General features: G+C 43.9%; 1 protein-coding gene across 4 annotated transcripts in view; it reads right to left on the bottom strand.

The window, feature by feature from the left end:
- The window catches only part of TTLL5 (tubulin tyrosine ligase like 5), a 113,193-nt gene extending 101,100 nt beyond the window's left edge, over nt 1-12,093 (bottom strand). For all 4 annotated transcript variants that reach the window (XM_079971848.1, XM_079971850.1, XM_079971849.1 and 1 more), the window contains exons 1-7: nt 11,947-12,093; nt 10,060-10,226; nt 3,674-3,780; nt 2,994-3,076; nt 2,495-2,601; nt 1,803-1,933; nt 552-634 (exon numbers count right to left, since the gene is read on the bottom strand). In XM_079971848.1, the coding sequence (XP_079827974.1) occupies nt 552-634; nt 1,803-1,933; nt 2,495-2,601; nt 2,994-3,076; nt 3,674-3,780; nt 10,060-10,136 (588 nt within the window). In that variant the 5' untranslated portion in view covers nt 10,137-10,226; nt 11,947-12,093. The remainder of the gene's footprint in view (nt 1-551; nt 635-1,802; nt 1,934-2,494; nt 2,602-2,993; nt 3,077-3,673; nt 3,781-10,059; nt 10,227-11,946) is intronic.
- Between the last annotated feature and the right edge of the window lie 115 nt (nt 12,094-12,208).

Raw genomic sequence — 12,208 nt, forward strand, 5'->3', positions numbered from 1 at the left:
AAGTTAGTGCTTGCGCAATGGAACTTTCCCCTGCCTCCCACAGCACCTCCCTCTTCAAAAAAATTGGCTCTTAAGGAGTCAGAAGAATCCACAGAACGACACACAATGGGAGAAGGTATCGTTCCACCTGGCAAGCTGGAATGCTTGCACAAAGGGAACAACTGGAATTTCACCCAGGAAATTCACTCACAGTTTTAAAACATTCATGTCCCAAGTCAAAGGTCTTATACACTACTTCCTTGGTAGCAAAGACTCAGACTTCTTGCACATGTTAAGTAGCAACCAAAACAGTAACAGCTACTCTGCTTGCTCTGTCTAGGCTCTGTTGTCAGCATTTGACAAACCAAATAAGAAACATCTAACTATCTAATAATTTGCTTAACTGATACAAGTGACAGGGAACAGGACAAGTGCAGCAAGATAAACCATACTCAGTGTGTTGCTCCTAACAGTCTGAACATTTATGTGGAGGCCAAAACATTATCATGAAACGTTATCACTTGCTCAAAGATGCAAGCGACTTATCAAGCTTGGTATATTTAAGTGCTTACATTGTTGATCAAATAGACACCTCGTCCTCTAGAAGACGCCACAGGTTTCACTATCCAGGGTCCCCTATCCTTTGAATAGGAACCTGGTTGAGAAAGAAGAAAAATCATAAACACTATCAAATGCTTTACCAAAAGGTTTACCAGACATTGCCACAGCTTCCAGCAATGACTGAATGGAATTTCAGCAGTACTTACGGGCCTCTTTCAGCCAGTCTTTATATGAACTGCTAAAAATTGCCACAGGTGTCTTTTCATTCTGCATCTTTCCTCCTCACTTTATACTCAGTTTGGTCACAGATAGCGACACATAACAATTATGGGATTTGGAAAATTCACTTGCCTGGTTTGTACTTAACATAGAAAGCTACCTTATTCTGAGTGAGATCATTGGTTCATCTACATCTGTATTGTCCACCCTAACCTGCAGCAGCTCTCCAGGATTTCCCACAGGTTCTCTCCCAGCCCTACCTGCAGATGCCTGGGATGGAACCTGGGACTTCCTCCATGCAAAACTGATACTCTACCACTGAGCTACAGCCATTCCCCTGTGACTTATGCCTAAATGATAGAGTGTGCCACTGCACAGGGAAACTTGTGCTGCTTCACTCCTGCTGCACTACCAGCACCCAAGCCATGGTTTGCCTTAGAGCTATGTCCAAACCCAGGCTCGTGGTTTGTTTTCTCCCAAACCATAAGCGGTAAGCCAAGTACAAACTTTAGTTACTGATCACATTTTGTGAGCCCCTGTTCAGACATAACGCTAAGTCAAAGTACTGCAGCAGCAGCAGGGGAGGAGCAAAGCAGACACAATTCTCTCCCTGTGCACCAGCATGCTTGCTCATTCACAATAAGCCATAGTTTGGCTTATGGCTATGTGCAAACCAGACTAAAGTAAGCACAGAGCTCGGGAACCACACCCTGTCAATTGTTACACTCAAATGGCTGGTGATTTTTTTAAAAAATTAAAGCTTAGGACTCCAAGTCATGTGCCTTAGTAAGGAGGAACAGAGATGTCCCACATTTAAATATCTATTTCCCAGGTTTTCCCAATGCATGAATGGCCTCCACTGCAAGGATTCAAAGGGTTAGGAGAGGACTTTTCCTAGGGGAGTCATTGAAATATCATGAGTTTCAATGTCAAAAGCTGACATACATTTTGTCGCCTGGAGCACCAGGAAGGTCATAAAATGAAAAATGAAAAACACTTCCCGACTTTACTTAATACTTGGTCACTTTGATACAGTCACTTACAGCAAAACTCTTGATATTCAGCAGGGAGAATGAAGGTCTGAGGGAGCACATGGAAGGTTTTGAATCCATAGGTTTGCTGCATGCGAATGATGTTCTTGTACAATCTGTCCTTTCGAGTTAATTCATAAGACCTGAAGAGATGTACATGCAGTTTTCAGATGTTGCCTCTTTGTGAGGGTTTTTGAAAATTAATTACCTTAACACTCCCAAATTTTCAGGAGCACAAGGAACTTGAACAATTCTAGCTTGCTCTCTTGCTACTGTCAGTCTGAATACAACATAAAGGTCTGCAGTCTCCAACTGATTATTGACTCTTTCCTACTGAAGGCATTCTAAAGGATGGTATGAATGTACCAAGCTTACAGAAAGATTTCTTGGTGGTGGTTCCTCATTCCAATTTCCCTAGAGATCCATTAATTCTAAGCAATAATAGGCAACTCTTTGAGCAAGTATCTCATGGCAAGGGATTTTATTTTATTTTTTAATTTAAAAACTATTTTATTAGTGTTTTTATGAAAGTTTTACTGAGCATGAGGACTTTGGTGATGGGAATTTATAAATCTCATTTGTCCCAATTTTCTACACAAGCTATAAGAGAGACTAAAGAATAATATAGTGCATATTCAAGTCACACTGCTTATTTGCACCCTTCTATAGAGGCATTTCTATGCAGTCATCACATATCCCCTTACCTAGGGAAGTGGTTGACCTTTTGAATATCTGTGAGGGTTCGTAGAATGTAGGGTTTCAGATGGGATCCTGTCCACATAAGGTTATACTCATTGCTGCTTGGGTGTACCTAGACATGACAAGGAAGTTGGGGAAAAGTATATTACCTACCAATCAAGGCACTAGATTCCAAAACAAAAACAACTCACACAGCCAGTATTAATGCACCTCCACAAGCTTTGTTTCTTCAGGTATGCTTTGTTTCTTTGGGTATGTATACAATTTGTAGGTTTCAAAATATCATACTAGACAAAAGGAATGTACATTATAAAGTAATCATATTAGAAACAGTATATATGACAAGCTACCTAATGCAGGAGTGTGCTTTGTCATGCTTTTTGTTTGAACAGCTGTATCTTCACACTCCATGCTCTGAACTATATCTGTCTCTTGGCTTTAAGAGCAGGCAGACATAATTGGACTTTAAGTCTCTTCATATTTAACAAGTCCTGATGAACATACCTCACGGAATCCATGAGCTGACAAAATGCTCCGCACCAGCCGACTGTCTGTTCTCACAATCTTAAAAGACAAGCGATAGCGCTCTGTGAAGAAAGTATCACAAATTAGTAACACCACCTCAGCCACATTATATTTCACTGGCTGCCAAAGGCTGCCAAAGGGAAACAGTGTTAGGGAACTTGACACATTCCATTATTCCTACACTACTACTACTACTACTACTACTACTACTACTACTACTACTTCTTCTTCTTCTTATTATTATTATTATTATTATTATTATTAGGGATGCAGCAAAACCAATAAATGGTAAATTACAAAATTCACCCTGGCCCTCCCTCTTTCTTTCTTTTTCCCACATATTTGTTTAATCAGTTAATTTACTATTGCTGCACAAGAAAGAGCCTATGAACTTTTTAGACTTCCAAACAATGTTAAGCATTTTTTAACTCCTGTTGTTTTCAACAGACATTTTCAGAGCATGTTTAAATTCTTCTCTTAGAAACTTAGTAGGTTGTAACTTGACTGTTTTAATTTATTTATTTATAGTCAAAGCAACACATAACTAATATGTCAAGAGCTATTTCATTTATTTATATGACAAGAAGAGAAATCATATACAGGTAATTTCATTTTATATACTCTTGCTGAGATAATGAGTTGCATAAAACCACATTTACCCCCAATCAAGCGGATGTAACTGTCCTTGGTTAGAATAGCTTCTGCATGAAATACCAGGATTGGGATCCTTCTGAATCCACCTGTCCACATGATGCATGGGTGCTCCCTAAAATGGCAAAACACATTTATGAACATATACAGGAAAATGCTAATTATGAAGAGAGTCAGAATACCTGCAGACAGCAACCCCTATGTAGATTAAAACTACTTAAAAGTAAATATAAGGCTCAAGATTCAGAAACATAAAAACAGCAGTTAACCCTCTCACGACAAACATTTATTGCTGAAGTGTACAGCAATTTTTCTTTTCCTTTTTTCTGATCCAACATTTAAAGCAAGGCATTAAAATGCTTATTGAGGGAAAGAGAGATGATTTTGATATTTTATGTAGCATTAGATTATTCAAAGAATTATTCCAAGACAAACCCTTACATTTTCTGAGTGCAGTTCAAGTTATAAACTGGCCAGGTATCGTGGCAACCCATGCTAAGGCAACACCTCAGCAAGTCAAATGGCAACACATTACTACACTAAGGTTACATCTCAGCTCAAACACAGAGATGTTGACATTTGTACAGTTACCACACAGCAAAAGGCGTAGCAACGCAGAAAAATAAGAAAAAGTGGAGTTGGAAGAAAAGCCAGGGTATAGCATGTGGCAATGTAAAAGGAAATTCTTACTTATAAATTAAGCAAGTCATCATATGCAGAAATGCTGTTGTTTTATCAATATTTCTATTACGTAAAATTAAAATTTGGATATTTGGGTGGTCGGATAACTATACAGCATGCACCAAAAACTTCACAACAAGTTTCTATTAAGATAGGAGGCATTATATACCCATCTTCCAGTATTACCCTGTGCTAAAAGACATGTTAGAAACAGAAAGGAGGAACGCTTAGATATTCCCCTCACACCAGTTTCACCTCTTTTCTCTCCAAAATAACATATAAGCTGGGAGGTAAAGGTAAAGGTAAAGGTACCCCTGCCTGTACGGGCCAGTCGTGTCCGACTCCGGGATTGCGTGCTCATCTCGCTTAAGAGGCTGGGAGCCAGCACTGTCCGAAGACACTTCTGGGTCACGTGGCCAGCGTGACGAAGCTGCTCTGGCGAGCCAGCACCAGCGCAGCACACGGAAACGCCGTTACCTTCCCGCTATAAAGCGGTACCTATTTATCTACTTGCACTTGGGGGTGCTTTCGAACTGCTAGGTGGGCAGGAGCTGGGACCGAACGACGGGAGCTCACCCCGCCGCGGGGATTCGAACCGCCGACCATACGATCGGCAAGTCCTAGGCACTGAGGTTTTACCCACAGCGCCACCCGCGTCCCAAGCTGGGAGGTGGGGAGCAGTAAATTAAGAGATCTCCTACATGGCTTACATTCTGCCCAAGAACAAAATGATACAAAAACACAGGAACAGGAAGGAAAATTAGGATGTACAAGGACTCAGTTGCAAGTAGGCACTTTTGCCTTTGTTAAATATGAAGAAAAACATGCTGTTGTTTAAGAGTATACTATACAGGTACATAAACTGACAAGCAAACCAAGAATAAGAATGTTTCTTGCTACAAATACAAAGCAATGCATTTACAGTCTTGAAGCGGTGCGTGTACTTTTAAGCTGCTGCCTTAACAGTCCTAAAAACAGCAGCTTTAGTTTACTGTTGTTCTTAACAGATTTCCAGTTCTCACATCATTGCTGTAAACTGTAAATGTGATAGCAGGCCATTCAAGCATATGTTACACAAGGAAGGAAGCCAAAATGCTTGATAGTCTATGTAGTGCTGTCAGCACATCAATATTTCAGCACTCTCCCCATATTTAATTATTTCAGAATTTAAAAAAATAGTGCACAGCATATACCGTACAATATGTCCACCAACATTAAATATTTTCCACCTATAGATGGAGCATGCAAATTATTATATGCAGCATGCTGCTTAACTAGAGCTCTCAAGCATATTTTCAATATGACCTACAAGTGGCAAATAAGCTATTACAGACCCTTCACAAAAATAACCATTTGCCTTCATGTGAACACATGCCCAAGTCTAGGACAATTCTATCTATCTGCATAAACTGCAAGGAGTCAATCAACGAAGGTGATTCTACATTTGTACACTTCCTTTCCCTCAAGTTCCTTTACACAGGATTCTTTTGATTATTAGAATCCCACATCACATGTCAGTATGAAGAATAATTTTGTGTCCTCTGATGCCCCAGGTTGTTCACCCTGAACACTGAGCTAGGTCAAGCAAAGATGTTAAGTCAAATATTTTTTATGCCTACTCTAACACCTTATGTAAGTGGGAACAGAGCCGAGACTGAAGGAAGGTACTTTAGGCTAATTCCTGTTCTGAGGATTTACACTAAGGACACCACAGCTCAGACACTAACACTCACCCTCTTCATGACCCTCGGCTTCCTGGAATAACATGCTGGAGGACAGCAGTCACTGCCTAGAAAATAATCCAGACATCTATGCAGTGCAACAGCTCAGTATTGCTTGAAGTATACTAAGAAAGATGTCTGGACATGCAGATTGGAGATCCCTACAATTGTGGCACTGGTCCCATGCTATTCTGTGCACAGTGCGGTATTTCAGACAAAAAAGCAAATTCCTTCCAAAGCAGATTTGGTTGCAAGAAGGAAGGAAGGAAGGAAGATTTGGGCCTCAACAAGAAGAATACATAGAATCCCTAGCAGGATGTAACACACACACACACACACACAGAGAGAGAGAGAGAGAGAGAGAGAGAGAGAGAGAGAGAGAGAGAGAGAAGATACCAGTGTTATGGGCATTGCCATCCGATCTGAGGTACGGTCCATGTCCCTTTCAAGTCAGCAGGCAAAACTCTGACTTATTTAAATAAATTAAAATAGCAACCTTAGAAAAAAATAGTGTTAACAGTGTATATCAGTAGTCAAATAAAAGACAGCTCAGAGAGTAAGGTTGTTCAAGTAACCAGATCAAGTTATTAATTATCACTTCTAGAACACCTGCAGTCTACTAAACACTGTACAGATATTTAAAAACAAGTATACCTGCCCTCTGGACAACAATCCAATAAACATACTACAAAAGTAAAAAGTAACCGGGAGAAAATAATACAGTTTTCAATTCTTAAGGTAAAGGTAAAGGGACCCCTGACCATTAGGTCCAGTCGTGACCGACTCTGGGGTTGCGGCGCTCATCTCGCTTTACTGGCCAAGGGAGCTGGCAAACAGCTTCCGGGTCATGTGGCCAGCATGACTAAGCCGCTTCTGGCGAACCAGAGCAGCGCACGGAAACACCGTTTACCTTCCCGCTGGAGTGGTACCTATTTATCTACTTGCACTTTGACGTGCTTTCGAACTGCTAGGTTGGCAGGAGCAGGGACCAAACAACGGGAGCTCACCCTGTGACGGGGATTCGAACCGCCGACCTTCTGATCGGCAAGTCCTAGGCTCTGTGGTTTAACCCACAGCGCCACCCGCGTCCCATTTTTCAATTCTTAATACTATGAAAATGATCTTATAGCGACAAGCTGGGATAGAAGCGCCACACATATTACTCAGGAATAGATACTGCTGCCACCTGATGCTAGTAGCATGACTGGTTAGCAAGAGGTTTTTTCTCTATTGTACCATTTCTCTATGGCTCAGGGCTAACATTTTAGAAGATTCAGACCTCTACAAATACAGCATATGAAACAGGATAAGGTTCCCAAACCTCTTGTATTTCAGTATCATCTTCTATTTACCTGCAAGCATTGACAGATCCAGAGCTGCCCAGGCTCTCAGGTTAGGTGGATGTTCAATTACAAACAATTTGGAGAAGCTAAGAAATCACTTGATGTTTCTCATCTTCTCTAAACATGAATACAGATGAGCACAGATCACTACCTACTCTCTAGCAAGCAGGGTTTTATCTCACTTGCATTGCACTTTGGATAAGAAACATCAAAGTTTTTTCCAAACCACAGCACAGGTGAGAGAATAACCTCCACCTTTCAGAGTTCTCCATGCACTCCAAAAGACTTGGGGAAAGAGAGGGGGTTGGTGGCAACCACCAAAGGACCCATTAGTAAGTCATGGCAGTATCTGTTAAAGATGATTAATAACAAGATCATAAAAATTGGTGATACTTAAAGATAGCCATTCAGAAAGAAGCCAGAGCCAGCCAAAGGCATATTGCAAAGGGCGAAAAGTTGCCTCCCAAGAGTCTATTATACATACAATAGCTCAGCAAACCATTTAATCTTATTTCAACATCCTCCACAGCACCCTGAGGGAAGGGGCCTAGTTTAGTGGATGAGGGAAAGGTTTGCATAGCGCACACACAGAGATCTCTCCAATCTGCCACCTGAGGCAGCTGTCTCACTCTGCCTCATGGTAGTAATAATAATAATAATTATACCCTACCCATAACTCAGTGATAGAGCAAGTGCTTTGCATATAGAAGATCCTAAGTTCAGTCCCCAGCATCCATTTCAGTCCGGCTTTTGCCCTGGTCACAGGACCGAGACGGTTCTGGCCACCCTAACAGATGACCTCTGTAGGCAGCTGGATCGAGGCGGGTCAGGACTGCCGATTCTTCTAGATCTGTCAGCAGGCTTTGACATGGTCGATTACGAACTTCTGGAGCACCGTCTTGTCGACATGGGGATTTAGGGCACAGTCTTACAATGGCTGCGCTCTTTCCTTTTAGGTCAGGGACAGAGGGTAGGCACTAGGGGAGGTGTTGTCGTCACGGCACTCCTTGGTGTGTGACATGCCGCAGGGTGCAATCCTCTCCCCATGCTTTTTAACATCTTTATATTCCCCCTCACCCAGCTTGTCTGGAGTTTTGGTTTGGGTTGCCACCAGTATGCTGATGACACCCATCTTTATCTGTTGATGGACGGCTAGCCTGACTTGGCCCCGGACACACTGATCAGGTGCTTGGAAGCTGTGGCTGGATGGCTGCGTGGGAGCCGGTTGAAGTTAAATCCTTCGAAGACCCTTTGGCTGGGTCGGGATGACGTGGGGTTTTTGGACCAACTCTTATCTCTTGCAGGGGCACAATTAGTGCCAGCGCCTTCTGTCAAGAGTCTGGGTGTAATCTTCAACAACGCCCTTTCTATGGAGGTGCAGGTTATAGCTACAACAAAGGCGGCATTTTTCCATCTCCGTCGTGCTAAGCAATTGGTCCCTTACCTCTCTCGCCCTCATCTTGCCACTGTGATCCATGCAACGGTCACCCTCCAGGCTTGATTATTGTAATTCACTCTACGTGGGGCTGCCCTTGAAGCTGACCCAGAAACACCAGTGGGTGCAGAATGCCGCAGCGAGACTCCTTATGGGGTCCTCGACGGGAATCACATTCATCCAGTGCTACACCAGCTGCACTGGCTCCTGGCAGAGTACAGGATCAGGTTTAAGGTGCTGGTTTTAACCTTTAAAGCCCTATACGGCCTAGGACCCTCGTACCTATGGGACCGCCTCTCCTGGTATGCCCCACGGAGGACCTTATGGTCCGCAAATAATAACATCTTGGAGGTCCTGAGCCTCAAGAAGATTAGACTGGCCTTGACCAGGGCCTAGGCCTTTTCGTCCATGGCCCCGGCCTGGTGGAACACTCTGTCACAAGAGATCAGGGCCCTGAGGAATTTGACATCTTTCCGCAGGGCCTGCAAGACGGAGCTGTTCCGCCAGGTCTTTGGTTGGGGTCTGACTCCCTCTCCCCTTTCATAAGAACGTACATGAAAGTGGCCTCCCAATTTTTCTCATAGGCTCATATAAGTTCAGCACAAACAGTTGGTCCTGGTGAGCATTTAAGGTCCCCAACCCTTATCTGCGGGTTGCCATCTGACTGGATTTTATTCTGATCTTGATCTGATTTTAGGATGTATTTTAATTACTACACTACACTACACATGATCTTAGCCAAAAGGCCGAGAAGATTGCCTGATTTTATGTTAATGTGTTATACATTTGATGTTAGCCGCTCTGAGCCCGGTTTTGGCCAGGGAGGGCGGGGTATAAATAAAAATTATTATTATTATTATTATTATTATTATTATTATTAGCTAAAGGATCAGAGAGTAAGAAAGACCTTGGAGAGTCACAGTCAGTCAGAGTAGAGAGCACTGGACTAGATGGACAAACAGTCTGATCTGGTATAACGCAGCTTTGTATGTTCATGTATGACTATTCCATCTTCCTGACTCCGGAATTACAGGATAACACAGCTTTTCAGGCTCCAAAAGAATATTCGGGTGCAAGTTGAATACTGATCTTTCATGCATTGTAACCAACCAACACCCCCCCCCTTTAACAACGAGAAATAATATTCCAAGTATGGATGATGAGATGCAAGATGTACAGTTTCAATGTCATATACAGGTACCATGTTAACTCACTCTGGTCCTTCCACCACTTCCTCTTCCTCTGAGGACGAATCTGTTTCTTCCAAGTCCCGAGCCATTCCAACGGGCATTTCCTGTGGACGTTTTCATACAGCCCAGAAACGATGGCCTCTCAAACTCTCCCCCGTAGAATCAGTAAACCTATCCACCAGTGCTGTTTTCTACAACAACAACAACAACAACAACAACAAAATGACTGCTTTGAGTAAACTGCAGATATAGAGCACCCTGGCATTATTTCCTCCCTTACAAAGAAAGTCAGGGTGGTGTCATGACAAGAGTGCTGAATCTGGGTATAGAGAACATAGGTAATAATCCCCCTCAACCGCAATGCCTATGAGCGAAGTTACTATTTCACAATAATCATAAAATATGAAACACCACCCTGAGCTTATTAGAGAAAGGGAGGATACCAATATGAATAATTAATACTCTCTAACAGACCACCTTTAATATTGATCTAAGCCATATTTTCACAGGCACTTCATGCAGAAATGGCAACAGTGCCTCCTGCATTTCGAGAACGCTTATCTATTCTTACTTATTTTATTTGTATTTCTGTATAGTGCATGGCATTACCTTGAGACTCAGAGGTTTATAAATATACCTGATAAAGTTAAATGAACAAATAACTGGCAGAAGGCTGTACAGTGGTACCTCGGGTTAAGTACTTAATTCGTTCCGGAGGTCCGTTCTTAACCTGAAACTGTTCTTAACCTGAAGCACCACCTTAGATAATGGGACCTTCTGCTGCCACTGCGCCGCTGGAACATGATTTCTGTTCTCATCCTGAAGCAAAGTTCTTAACCTGAAGCACTATTTCTGGGTTAACAGGGTCTGTAACCTGAAGCGTATGTAACCTGAAGCGTATGTAACCTGAAGCGTATGTAACCTGAGGTACCACTGTACTATGATTGCCTTCCTCCTCCAGGTGAGTTACACTACTAGTACTGCTATGGGAATCAACACTTAAAATATCCACTCCAGTCACAACCTGACAGTTACATATATCCTTATCCCAGACACGTTGACATGTATTGCCCACTAATTCACCGGCTCTAATCTACCGGCTTGAAAGATTATACAATATACCATAGACTGGAAGGGGAGAGCTGAGAGAGGCGCCTGTGCTGAAAACTTGCCGGTTGTCAGAAGTTCAACTCAGATTCAGCTCAGCACCGTTTCCTTATCAACTTTTTATTCGGTTCACACTCTCCTACTGTGACTTTTGGGGCTCTTTTCCCGGCAGCTTAAGGCAAGCTTTCCTACAGCTCCTTCCTCAAAATGAAACTCCAATCCCTCCCCCCCCCCCACACACCACAGTGGGATAACGTCGCTCCGTAGCCCAAAACTGCGGAGTTTGTTCAAAATAAGATGTTTAATTTGAATCAGGCAGCCCTAGGGATTGAGGTGCAGGGACACCGAGGGGGGGGGGGAGGGGGGAGACACTGCAAGTGGGTAGCGACGTCTCTCAGCCCCAACTTGAAGCGCACACCGTTCCCACAGGACGCGTTTCCCCCACAAACGGGCCCCCATCCCAAGTCTGTAGGGGCTTGGGGGGTGAAAGTGTGAGGGGAAAGTGGGTCCTGCACGTGGCCCTCAGGAATCACCGCCGGGAACTCCGCGAACTTTGCTGCTCAGCCTGCCAGCCGGGCCGCCCTGGCCTGGCCCTCTATTTAGGCAAAAGGGGGCTGTTGGGGCGAGAGGCGCCCCTCGCCCTCGGTTCCAAGGCAGGTTCCCCCCCCCCGCCACCGCCCGGCCGCCTGGTCCTTCCTGTCGAGCGGGGGAGAAGACGCTGCCGGCGCCCAAGCACAACCCGCCTGCCTAAGCAAGCTCTGCAGCTGCCAGCGCCGTCACTGCCAGGCTCCCCCAGCGCCCTACCTGCTGCTTCATCTCCCTTCGGGCCCGGTAGCCGCGTCTCCCGCCGGCGCTTCTCCTGTTACTACAACAACCAACAGGCAACCGTTCCCTCCCTCGCCCAAGACGCGTCTGCGCAAGCGCCGGCTCTCGGCTCCCGCTCGGGTTCCTTCCTCGAGCGCGTGCGCACAAAGGAACACTCGCCCGTTCGTTCGAACCTCTGCCTCTGCTAAGATGGCGTCTTGCAAGATTCCCTCTGTTAAAAAAAAAGAAAGAAAGAAAATGA

Source organism: Podarcis cretensis (genome assembly GCF_951804945.1).
Source record: "Podarcis cretensis genome assembly, chromosome: 1".
NCBI classification, from domain to species: Eukaryota; Metazoa; Chordata; class Lepidosauria; order Squamata; family Lacertidae; genus Podarcis; species Podarcis cretensis.